We start from the raw sequence: 13,574 nt of genomic DNA, 5'->3' as shown, positions 1-13,574 counted from the left end.
TTCAGTTGTCCTGGAAGCTTCTAATGTACCAGTATGAGACTTGTGAGGAAGTAGCATTACTTGTGGAGGAAGTGATGTAAAATATTAGGATTAAAGAAAATATTCATTCCTCCCCTAGATTAGTTAGCTGTTGAAAGGCCTGGGCTCATTCCTCATAGTCAAGTTACATACAGCCCTGATGATGGATTATTTCAATTTTTCTTTCCATGCCTGTTTTCTGGCCTGTTGTGAAAAACATGTTTTTCTAAAGTAATCAATGTAATCTTGAAAGATTTCCACTGTTAGGATTATACCAAAAACTTAAATGACCCTAAACACTTACAAACATGTTGAATACATTTGATTGGCCTTTGGGATCGCATCCTTTATCTTGCGAGTAGCCATAAATAAAAACAGTTTTTGAACAAATGTTATTTAACTTATTTTAGGGATTATTATTCAGGATAGTGCTGAAATGATTTATCATTTGAAAAAGTGCTTGAGCTACTTGCAGGTGGGACCGATCATTATTTGATGCCAAGCTTGATTTCCTCTGGTTAGCTTATCGCATCACCTTGTGAACTGTTAGAACAGTCAAATACATTCTATCCATTTATCAATATTTAGTTTTCAAGGCCAATGTAATTGTAACAATTACATGGAGTGGTCAATTGCATTATTATTTGTAACTTAAATGCTTGATGGAGAGGTATGGTTATTTTTAAAGGTGCTAAGAAGTTTTCAGCACCACCCAGAGGCTAGTTGCAAAAGACTGTAATATCTTCATTTAGATGGCCTATTTTATTTTGTACATTCCCAATCATTCATGCAGATCACATATACTTTGTTGACATACAATAGTCATTGAATTTTGACTTTCTTCCACGAAAGCATTTTTTACAGTACCTGATGCTCAGAGCATTGTTGTAGCATTAATGACAAATTATTTTTGACAAACGACTGCAACTTGTTAGTCATACATTTTTTGGCATGGTGCAGTACTTGTGTGATTCACAAAGTGTAATGTGGGTTGCAACAGGACCAATGAAATTAGATTCTATGGAGAGGTTTTAATGATAGGAAAATAAATGCTGAAAAAAAGAAGAAAGAAACAGAACAATGACTCATCTGAAGGTTCTTCCAGAAAAAGGGCAATGATGGGAGGTGGGAAAAGGAACAGGAGGATAGAGTAAGAGGATCACAAGGCATGGACAGAGATGTTACATAGAAGCATTTTAGCTTCAGCAGTATGATGACAAGGCTTGCAAACTATGATAACACTTTAAATACAGTGGACTGAGGGACTATTGAGGCTAATTGACAAGTCAGACTTCATTTGAGAAAAGAGCAAGAAGACTTTTGGATGAGTTTCTATTTATGGCATCACTCAGCACACACTGTGCTCTGAATGTTCATTTGATGTAGAATTTATGACAGCAAATAACCAAGTTCAAAATTCAATAAACTTTCCAGATTTTTATTTTGACATTCAATTCTTTAAAAGATGTATAATTGGGCGATTTCAAAGAGATTCAAGGGCTTAGATGAATATTAAAAACTTTTTGAATTTAGCTTTGGGATCTAAAAGATATCTGAACCTTGAGATTACATTACAGATTTTAATCATTCCTCCATAATATCACTCAATGTGAATCATGCAACAATACTACTGAAATTGTCACAATATATTTCAATCAGTTTAATTTGCTGTCATCAATAGAGCTCTCAGTTTCTTTATATCATGGTCTATATTAACAAAAAACAATGCAGATGTCTTTGGGTAAGTAAAAGGCTGCAATTTAATCTCAGGGTTCGTATGACGTCCATAAACCACTTGGACTTTGCTCTTGTGGTTTATGATGTTATCCGAAACCTTCAATTAAATTACAACCTTATTACTCACTTCCTACTATCCATAATTGTTGTGTGGAGTACTAATAGTCCTCTCACTGGTATACTGTGGTTGTATAGTTACTTTGGATACATGATCAGTACTGGTTTTGCCACTGGTTTTAGTTTAAAGCACTTTTGTTTTGCTTTTTGGAATGTAAAAATAATAGCTTATTGTTAGCATAATAGCATAAGCTCAACATGTTTAGGGTGGTTAGAATAAGCAGTCAGTTTTTACCTCTGGGGTGAGTGATCAATAGATGAAGAATCAGAATCAGGGTTATCATCACTGACATATGTCATGAAATATGTTGTTTTTCAGCAGCAGTACAGTCCAAGACATAAAGACATAAAAATTACTATAAGTTACAAAAATAAATCGATAATGCAAAAGAGGAACAACGAGGTAGTGTTCATGGGTTCATGGACCCTTCAAAAATCTGATGGCGGAGGGGAAGAAGCTGTTACTGAAACACTGAGTGTGGGTCTTCAGGCTCCTGTACCTCCTCCCTGATGCTAGTAACGTGAAGAGGATGTCTCGGGTGGTTAGGGTCCTTGATGATGGATGCTGCCTTCTCGAAGATGTCCTCAATGTTGGGGAGGGTTGTGCCCGTGATGGAGCTGGCTGAGTCTACAACCCTCTGCAGCTTCTTTCAGTCCTGCACATTGGAGCCTTCATATCAGGTGGTGATGCAACCAGATAGAATGCTCTCCACCGTACATCTGTAGAAATCTGCAAGAGTCTTTGGTGACATCCCAAATCTCCTCAAAATCCAAATGAAGTAGAGCCGCTGGTGCACCTTCTTCATGATTGCATCAATGTGTTGGGCCCAAGATAGATCCTCTGAGATGCTGACGCCCAGGAACTTGAAGCTGCTCATCCTTTCCACCGCTGACCCCTCAATGAGGATTGGTTTGTGTTCTCCCGATTTCCCCTTCCTGAAGTCCACAATCAATTCAGTGGTCCTGCTGATGTTGAGTGCGAGGTTGTTGTTGCAACATCATTCAACCAGCCAATCTGTCTCACTCCTGTACGCCTCCTCATTGCCGCCTGAGATTCTGCCAACAACAGTGGTATCATTGGTGAATTTATAGATGCCTAGTCACACAGTCATGAGTGTAAAGAGAGTAGAGCAGTGGGCTAAGCACGCATCCTTGAGGTGCACCTGTGTTGATTGTCAGTGAAGAGGAGATATTACGATCAAGCTGCACTGACTGTGGTCTCCCGATGAGGAAGTTGAGGATCCAGTTGCAGAGGGAGGTACAGAGGCCCAGGTTTTGAAGCTTGTTGAATAGTATTGAGGGGATGATGGTGTTGAATGCTGAGCTGTAATTGATAAGCAGAAGCCATTTGTAGGCTTAGCTGTTATCTAGGTGCTCCAAAGTCGAGTGGAGAGCCAGTGAGATTGCATTGCTGTAGACCTGTTCTTCTGACTAAAAAATAAAGAAATGGGCAATCCCAACTCAGTTCCCAAAAAAAACATAGCAAGCAACCTCTAATACTTCAACACTTATTGCCACAGTCACACTTATTGCCACAGTCCCACTGAAAGGGACAACAAGGATGGTTGAAATGGAAAATGAAAATATAATGCACGTTTTTAAAGATGTATTTGGGAAGAATTCCTCTTGGTGCTAAATGTACCATAGTTTTAGGGCCTAGGTTTTCTGACTTTGCCTGGTCAATTTTTTCCAGTGGGTCCTAGGCAGACAACATCAGAAATATGTTTGTGCACATATCATGCAATGTTTCTACTTCTTCCACTGCTCCATAAAGTACATTTGTGGACATTTGTGTAGGGTGCTGACAGAAGCTCAGCATAAATAGTGGAAGGTATGCACCACCTCCCACCTGCCACAGCAAAGATATCTGCTCAACCTGTGTTAACATCTGTGGGTCACAACATGGGCTTCATCAGTCATCTCAGAACCCACAGAACTGGAGTGAAAGCAAGTTATCCTTGATTCTGAAGGACAGCCTGAGACCTGTGAATATGCATGGAAGTGATGTGAAAATGAGGGGCATATACCTTAACATTTGTCCAGCTTGAAAGGTAGATTTTGAGGATGTCTAGCAGAGAACAGCCAGATCAAAGACTCAGCAGCAAGGTACAACAAGTTGTCCAATAAGCTCCTAACTCCAAAACCAGCTGGAGGAAGCATCTAGTCAACACTCTGAAGAGGGTAAGGAATCTTAAGACAGCAGACAAGTAACCTTACCCTAGAATGTACCTCACTTTTGAACAGGAATTACTTGCCTGCTAACAAGAAAGCATGGGCCATTATTTTGATTAAGAAATCATTTCCCATTGTTAGGGTAGAAAGCAGTTGTCAGGAGGGGAGTTTTTATCTGCAGCTTGCTGCAAAATTTCTGGAAGTGCTTTATGCTGTTTCAAGGGGCAAGTGGGTTGGAATATATTTCACCTGCTACAACTGATACACTTCAGCGTGATAATAGCATTATTCATAATATAACTGCTTAGATTTTGGCAAATGTTATTACTATTGGAATAATTTGTGCATAATTTATAGTGGGAGTGAAATTGGTTTACAAGCTCATAGAGAATTGGCAGACAGTTTGCACTAGTGTTGGTTTTCTAGAAAATTGGATAAAATGCAAAACAGACTGCAGATTTGCAGAGTGTGTCTTGCACTGCAGCCAAAAGCCAACTTCAACTCCAATATTTGGTTCCTTTGGAAGCACATTAATCATATCACCAATGTGCAGAGTATTGCAACATTTAGAGTTATGTTTAAGTGGTCTATAAGTGACTACCTATTTAAACTGCAAATTAAAATACAAAGGGATTTTCTACTGTTTTCACATAAGAATTCCAGTATTATCTTTCTCAACAAGCCATCATGAAACATATGGGTCAGGAGGATTTCACAGAGATAGCTCCAGGAATGGGGAGAATCTTGCTCTTTTCACAAGACCAAGGTAAATTCTGAGGCAATCCAATATAAATTTTCAAAATTATGAAGTGTTTGACAAGGTCATGGGGAAATACTATGCCAATGGCTGGTGGATTCGGAAACAGGGTTAATACTTCAATCATTATTCAACTTGGTTCTAAGCTTCTCCAACAGTTGAAAATAATTAAAGTACTACAAGTAGAGGAGGGAAGAGGGTAACAAGGAAAGCAATTTGTCAATTAGATATTGATAGCACATGGAATACTCCAACAGAAACAATGGAAGAAACGAAAATAACAATGATAAAGGAAATTGGTGAATATTTGAAAAGGATTGCACTTTTAAATGTCAAAAGCATAGAAGTATTGGAATGGGGTTACTTACATTGCTCTTTCAAAATCTGCATGTCAAAAGGGCTGAATGACTGAATGACAACACTGAAATTTTATTATTGTACAATATTGTACTAAGCTATTACCCATTCTTCATATTGCTGTCCTTTAAAATATTTCCAAAGTTGTCCTTCATATCAGAATCTTAATTTCAATCATATGTAAAGTTACTCCACGAGAAACTGAGGACTTCTTGAGTTGATTTCTCTCAAGAGGATGAATCAGCGATTTTACCAAAAGATCACTCATTTTGCGATGGAAGTTAGGGAGTATGTATGAAAAATATTATTACATCAAAACAAATTGTGCAATGTATTTGAAGATAATCTCCAGTGATTATTAATTTTCAATCAATAAGCAATCCCTTTATTTATTCTACAAAAAGTGATAGGCCAGGTGTACGAAGATCAACTTTCTTTTTTGATAAAGTTACTGAAGGTAAATGCTATGAGAAGATGATATTAAGTCAGTATCTTTTAAAAGGCTATCTTTTGTGGGTTATCCTCTCTTTTATTTAGGTTGCTTTGTGTTGCAATCCTATCTACTCCTAAGCCTTTGATGATACCATTCTGAAACTTAGCAACAGAGTGAGAACAAGCCAGTGATGAGTCTCCCATTGATCCTTACAAATTATCTCCTTGTAGTCTTATTGTGCTTTCCTACAATTATATATCTTAGCTCAAGAAGTGTGTCTTATGAAGGTGGTATAAGTGGCACTGCCCTTAAGCAACCTATTACATTGGTATCGATCATTTTTGTTTTGACACTGAGTAAAAGAATAACAACAACTCCCAAACAATTGAATAATTGAGACAGAAAAAGGACCAACTTTAAACATCTTTGATTTCAAGGAGTATGATAATGGCAGCCAACTATATCTGAACTTAGTGAACTGCAATATCAAAAATAACAAGTTTATAAAGTATCTCTGCTTATTGTGCCTTGAATATTAAGCATACATACCCAGTCCACGATTAATATCTTGCCTATATTTAGCTTGCGTTTCAAGTACTTGGCAGTAATTGCCACAGAATTAAAGAAGCAGAACCCCCTATGGAATAGAGAAAAGAGAGAAATAAAAAGGCAAATCTGTCAGGAAAATGGCTATAAATAATGATCTGGGGCATTTTTTAAATGCTATATGATCTCTGTGGTCATAAATATGCTTCTGGGAGTACCTAGAAAGCTTTTCCTTTTGGTTTTACAGCCATCTGTTAATAATTAGAGTGTTGTAGAGGCCAGAGCTATGCAGGTGACTGGCAGTAACCCCAGCACTGTTAAAACAGGCAATGCCTCTGGTACTTACATGGCAATGGACTCTTCGGCATGATGGCCAGGGGGTCTGACAACAGCAAATCCATTCTATAAAACAGAAAATAAATACTGGTTTAATCTAATGACAGATTTCCGTGGGCTTTGAAGCCTTTATTTATTTTTGTTTTAGTGCATGCAAATCGAAGGCTGACTGTGATGGAATAAACAGAACATTTTTCTGTTCAGCATTTACAAAGTTCTCAGCAGTCCTTTGAATTAGTACACTGCCATCCCTACGTGAGCTAAAGTACAAAATTAACACACACCCGCCTGTCTCTTCCCCTCGTGTTTCTCCCCTGATCATCACCCCCAGCTTGACAATTATTTTACATGCAATTGAAAGGAACCAGAACTTAACTATACCTCCCAGTGCACCCCCACCTCACTCCCAAAAAACGACATAATTACCAATATGGGGTAAGATTGTTTTCACTGCACAATGCAAAGTGTTTCATTTTACACAACTGTAAGCTTTGGTATAATAAAAGCTCAGCATAAATCTGGTCCCTATTTTTGTAGTGGTTGACCATATAACAGGGAGTTCAGTGTCACAATGACCTGCATTCTTAAGCACTTTTAACACACACAATGTCCCAAGGCACTTTACTGAAAAAAGAAAGAGGAAGGGAACATCATGCAGGGTAAGTGGGAGTTTACTATGGATAGCTGAAGGCTTTTAAAGAACAATGGGTACAGAGGAGAAGAGAAAATCAGAGAGTGAGAGGCACATAGGAAGAGTGCTCCTGTGCCCCTCTAAAAGCAGTGTATTATGCAGCTCAAAATCTTTGCTACGAGTTGAGGTGAGAGCAAAGGGAACTAATGGAATAAAAACTGTATGAGTTCTACAATGGGCAAGAAATTCACTCTGCCAAATAACAAGCAATGCAGTGGCCATAAAAAATTACCACAATGAATTTTGAAGTGACAAGATGAGTGGCACAAAATTTGACATAAAGCACAATTTTCAGGCAATTTTCGATATCTGCTCGACTTTAAAATGACACCCAACAGACGTTTGTGGTGGAAGTCACACCAGACACCACATCATTGAGAGTGTTACTCTGTATCAAACTAACACTGTCAAGGAAAATGCAAATTGCAATGCTGATTTGATGCATTGTGAAGTGAGAGCTCTATACTGCATCTGCTCCTTAATCTTTACTAGTATTCAAATGCAGGAAGGATCCCAACCAGCATTACTTAAAGGAGTCATTAACTACTTTCAAGTTTGATGCCTTATGGCTTTTGCTATGATTCTGTAAGAGGTTTCAACTTTCCGGAGCTTTGTAATTTTGCAAAGGAGAGTGATGCGCCAGACACCGGAGGACTTCATTTGGATTCCAAGGCTTCTGTACAAACAAGTTGGTGCAAGACATGGTGTATAAGGAGGCAGTCTCCTTGAAAGAGAGGCCAAGCAGAGCAGGAGGCAGATGGAGAAGGAGAAGCAATTAGGAAATGTCCAAAATTGGAAGGGCAGAGCATGCAAATGGGATTGTTCAGGCTTGAAGTCAATGGAACCAAAATTTGGAAGTGGAGTGTAATACCCAGCCACAATAATTGTACAAGTTTTAGACACTCAAGGGGCCCTTTATAGGAGGTACAAGGAATGGATCTCTACATTGAACCACAATGAGGCTAGTATGTTAAGGGTGTCGTTATCCAAACCTCTTTGACAGCTTGCAGTTTTTCCACCATATTTGTGTGAGGGAGGTCACTGCACTCCTGACCCAAGAGGGTGGGCTATCTTTCATTCTTTTTCCAAAAGCAGCATATACATTTGCAACAATTGCAGGTGTTGCATGTCAAATCTTGAGGTGTACAACAACGAAGAGGGTGAAAGTGACTGATACTTTCCAATGGTGGAAATTGGTTGAGGCAGCCCATTTTCAGAAGGCACCTTAGCACCAGCTGCAGCAATCTAGACTCATTAGCTGAGATGCAACAGCAAAGGGACTGTCAGAATGGCAGTGATGGGAAGACAAATCCTAATATCACAAGAGAGTAAAGAAGGTTGGTGGCCCACAAAGCCACTGCCATTACCATCACTTCAGCAATTCTAGCAGTTGGAGAACATATTGGTGGACAGCTTTGACACTCTACAAGCACTTTTGAACAGTATTACCAAAGCCATCTTGCATGACCAATCTAAGATTGAATGATGGCAAACTGAACTTAAATTGCAGAAACCTGCAATTCTGTTGTGCACCATTATTGAACATAGAACATAGAACATTACAGCACAGTAGAAGATGAAGTGCTGACATTTTATCCTGCTCTAAGATCTATCTAACCCTTCCCTCCCGCATAGCCCTCCATTTCTCTATCATTCATGTGTCTATCTAAGAGTCTCTTAAACTTCCCTAAAGTACCTGCCCCCACAACCTCTGCCGGCAGTGCATTCCACACACCCACCACTCGCTGTGTAAAAAACTTACCCCTGACATCCCCCTTATACCTTCCTCCAATCACCTTAAAATTATGCCCCCTTGTGTTAGCCATTGTCTCTCTGGGAAAAAGTCTCTGATGGTCCACTCAACCTATGCCTCTTATCATCTTGCACACCTCTATCGTCACCTCTCTTTCCCCTTATCTCCAAATAGAAAAGCCCTAGCTCACTCAACCTATCCTCATAGGACATTAATCCTCATAAGACAACCTATCCTCATTATGGCAGTTAGCTTCTGATTGTGCTGCAAGGGAAGTTGCAGCATCGGCTATCAAATGGTGAATATGATTGAGTCCTCAAGTGTGTCATTGGAATTGTCCAATGGGTGCTAAGTTCCTCTGCATTCTTTGATTGTTGAAAGCATACTTACTGCCAAGGGATTATGCATAGACAGCAAAATTCTTTTTCTTCCACTCCTTCTTGTATATGTCATTCTTCACTATCTCCCAGGTCAGAAATTGTTAGTTATTAAGGGAATCAAGGGTTAGTACAAGAAAATGGCAATGAGGCAAAGGATAAACCACAATCTTACTGAATGTAAGAACAAGCTTGAGGAGTTTCATGGCCTCTTCCTGCTTCTATTTCTTATGCTCTAATGATCATAGAAATTCAATTGAGAAGAATATTAACTATTCTAAGTTAAAAGTAGTCAATTGCATAAGTTCTGATTTTAATATGATGCAAACAGATCAAACTTTGGCAGATAAAGCTGTAATTCAAAAAGAGGCATAAATGTGACAATGCTTCAGCTACAATCTAGGTACCCATGATGAAGAGGGATAAAGATATTATTTCTTAAGTTCTAATGTTCTTATGCCCACTGCTGTAAGCATCTAGCCAATCAACAGCACAGTTGGTGTTGACTACATACTGAAATCATGTGAATGAGTAGCTAGCATTAAGTAGGCATGTGGCTGCATAGGAAGCGATGGACAAGGAAAATTCCTGCATCACAATCCTTCTTTGGTGCCTTTCCAATTTTGGTCCTGAAATATCGGTCATTCAGACATGAGGGTAAGCACAGAGATGAGCAATGAAGTACTGATAGAGAGCAATGATAGCCTAGGTGAGTAATTGCAGTACATTTAGTAATTGCTATATACTTCAAGCACTATGCAGAGGAGCTGGAAGATATGAACCTCGGAATGACAGCTGAAGTGCTAATCAAGCAAGCTCCTTTGCCCCGTTTGCAGTCAAAATGTTTGAGAATTGCTGACCATTGCAACAGAATGTCATTATACTTCAAGGTCTTATTCAGTCTAAATGAGGGTATAGACAATATGCTAAATCAAGGGAGGTGAGTGAACAGATTTTTGGTGGACACCAACTTGACTGACCTTCCCAATGCTTTGCAGCAGTTTTTTTTTATATTAACCACAGAACAATACAGCAGAAAACAGGCCCTTTGGCCCACCGTGTTGTGCCGACCTTTAAACCACACCTAAGACTAACTAACTCCTTCCTCCCATGTATCCCCTATTTTAACTTCCTCCATATGCTTATCTAACAATCTCTTGAACTTGACCAACGTATCAGCCTCCACCACTACCCCAGGCAGCGCATTCCATGCACCAACCGCTCTGGGTGAAAAACCTCCCTCTGATATCTCCCTTGAACTTCCCACCCATTACCTTAAAGCCATGCCCTCTTGTATTGAGTATTGGTGCCCTGGGAAAGAGGCACTGGCTGTCCACTCTATCTACTCCTTGTAATATTTTGTATACCTCTATCATGTCTCCCCTCACCCCCTTCTCTGCAATGAGTAAAGCCCTAGCTCCCTTAGTCTCTCCTCATAATTCATACTCTCTAATCCAGGCAGCATCCTGGTAAATCTCCTCTACACCCTTTCCAACACTTCCACATCCTTCCTATAATGAGGTGACCAGAATTGGACACAGTACTCCAAGTGTGGTCTAACCAGAGTTTTGTAGAGCTGCATCATTACCTCGCGGCTCTTAAACTTGATCCCACGACTTATGAAAGCTAACATCCCATAAGCTTTCTTAACTACCCTATCCACCTGTGAGGCAACTTTCAGTGATCTGTGGATATGAACCCCCAGATCCCTCTGCTCCTCCACACTGCCAAGAATCCTGCCATTAACCTGGTACTCCGCCTTAGAGTTTGTCCTTCCAAAGTGTACCACCTCACACTTCTCTAGATTAAACTCCATCTGCCACTTCTCAGCCCAGCTCTGAATCCTATCAATATCTCTCTGTAAGCTTCGACAGTCCTTCACACTATCCACAACACCACCGACCTTTGTGTCGTCTGTAAACTTGCTAACCCACCCTTCCACCCCCTCATCCAAGTCATTAATAAATATCACAAAAAGTAGAGGTCCCAGAACCAATCCTTGTGGGACACCACTAGTCACAGCCCTCCAATCTGAATGCACTCCCTTCACCACAACCCTCTGATTTCTACAGGCAAGCCAATTCTGAATTTACACAGCCAAGCATCCCTGGATCCCATGCCCTCTGACCTTCTGAAGAAGCCTACCATGTGGAACCCTGTCAAGCGCCTTACTAAAATCCATGTAGACCACATCTACTGCACCAACCTCATCAATCTTCCTGGTCACCTACTCAAAGAACTCTATCAGGCTTGTGAGGCAAAATCTTCCCTTCACAAAGCCATGCTGGCTGTCCCTAATCAGTCCATGATTCTCTAAACGTTCATAGATTAGCAAACAAATGACATTCCCCAATCCTTAACATTGATATATTTCTTCTAAACTAAGTACATTAGCCTTCAGTCTCCTCACAGTATCAACAAATGGCTAAGATCAATGGATACAAGAAATGCCTTGAGACTAGACCAGAGCTGATATAAAGAGAATTAGCCATACCTCTAGCCAAGCTGTCCCAGTAAAGTTACATCTACCTGACAAGGTGGAAAGTTCCTCAGGTATGTGCTGTTCCCAAAAAGCAGGACAAATCCAATCTAGTTAATTACTGCCAAGTATACTTTAATTGTCAGCATATAGTGGAAGCTGCCTTCAACAATGTTGCAAATTAGCACTTATTCACCAATAACCTACTCACCCATGTTCAATTTAGTTTTTGCTAAACCAGCTCAGTTCCAGACCTCATCACAGTCTTGGTCCAAACATGGACCAAAGAGCTACGTTCCATAGGTGCGGTGAGAGTGACTGACATCAATGCAGCATTTGACTGAATGTGACATCAAGGACTCCAAGTAAACAAGTCAATGGAATCAAGGGTCCAATGGCTGGAGTCAGACTTTGCACAAAAGAAGATGGCTGTGGTTGTTACTTATCTAAATCGCAGAACATTATGGCAGGAGTTTTCATAGGAGTGTTCTTTGTACCGCCATCGTCCACTGTTCCATCATAAAGTCCGAAGTGTAATGTTTACTGATGAATGCACAATTTTCAATTCTATTCATAACTCTTAAGTTAATAAAACAATCCATGCCTGCATACAGAGGAACTCAGCAGGTCAGGCAACATCTATGGAGGGAAATAAACAGTCGACGTTTTGGGTCAAGACCCTTCTTGACAATATCCAGGCATGAATGGGTAAGTGGCAAGTAACATTTGCGCTGCAGAAGCGTCAGGCAATGACCATCTCCAATGAGAGTTTAATCATTTACCATTAACATCCGATGGGATTACCGTCAACAAGTTCCCCACCATCAACATCCTAGGGTTCACCATTGACCAGAAACTCAACTTGACTAGCACCATAAATACAATAGCTACAGGAGCAGGTCTGAGACTAGTCATTCTGCAGTAAGTGACTCACCTCCTGCCACCCAAGGCGTTTCCATGACCTACAAAACACAAGTCCAGAATTCTCTTCACTCACCTGGATGAGTGCATCTCCAACAATTCTCAGACATCTTAACACCAAACAGTACAAAGGAGCTTGATTGATTGGCACTCCAGCTACCATCCTGAGCGTTCATATCTTCCTGTTCTCTGCACAGTGCCTGAAGTCTGTAGCACCTACTAAATGCACTGCAGTTACTCACCTAGGCTACTCCAAGAGCACCTACCAAGGTGCACTACTCAGCATAGTGACTGGAAAGTCAGCTGTGAGCCCCACTGCAGATTTGAATGCAGACATTTGGGAGATGAGAGGGTGCATTCCTCTCAAGTATATGTTGTTTCAACATAAATGTTTCAAATACATTTATTGAAGTAGATCATGAACGCATTTTTCTACGGATGTGAAAAGAGGTTATTTCTATTCCAGAGATCTGTACCATAAGTAATCTCAGATTTCGGAAGATAATTACCGTACTTGTGCTGTCATCTCTTTAAGGATTGTTTCAGTGACCTGCTGCTGACTTGTGTTTCAGCAAAGTCTTGATGAAGAAAGTTTCAGAAGCAGGTTGTTGATAGTAAGTAATTGTATGGATACTGGTTGGCTTTAAAAGCTATTTCATGAATAAAGTACCTTTGTTGCTAGATTAAATTGTCAACTATTTTCAGCACCTTAGAGTATGAATAGGGGAGATACTGAGACATGGATTCAGAAGTACCAGTTGTTGAAATTATGAAGTTTACAGTAAATATTGTGTCCAAATCAAAATACCAAACACCAGGTGTGATTACTCTCAAATGAGATTACACATGGACATGCAAGCAGTGTCATTCACTTGACAGA

At 40.0% G+C, this 13,574-nt stretch overlaps 1 protein-coding gene across 1 annotated transcript in view; it reads right to left on the bottom strand.

Moving 5' to 3' along the window:
* Positions 1–13,574, bottom strand: part of LOC127570967 (histone deacetylase 4-like) — a 106,740-nt gene that overhangs the window by 75,197 nt on the left and 17,969 nt on the right. The window contains exons 6-7 of the mRNA XM_052016935.1: positions 6,484–6,539; positions 6,141–6,228 (exon numbers count right to left, since the gene is read on the bottom strand). Coding sequence (XP_051872895.1) covers positions 6,141–6,228; positions 6,484–6,539 — 144 coding nt within the window. The remainder of the gene's footprint in view (positions 1–6,140; positions 6,229–6,483; positions 6,540–13,574) is intronic.

This window comes from Pristis pectinata, chromosome 5, assembly GCF_009764475.1.
Source record: "Pristis pectinata isolate sPriPec2 chromosome 5, sPriPec2.1.pri, whole genome shotgun sequence".
NCBI classification, from domain to species: Eukaryota; Metazoa; Chordata; class Chondrichthyes; order Rhinopristiformes; family Pristidae; genus Pristis; species Pristis pectinata.
This window is presented reverse-complemented; position numbering and strand designations above follow the sequence as displayed.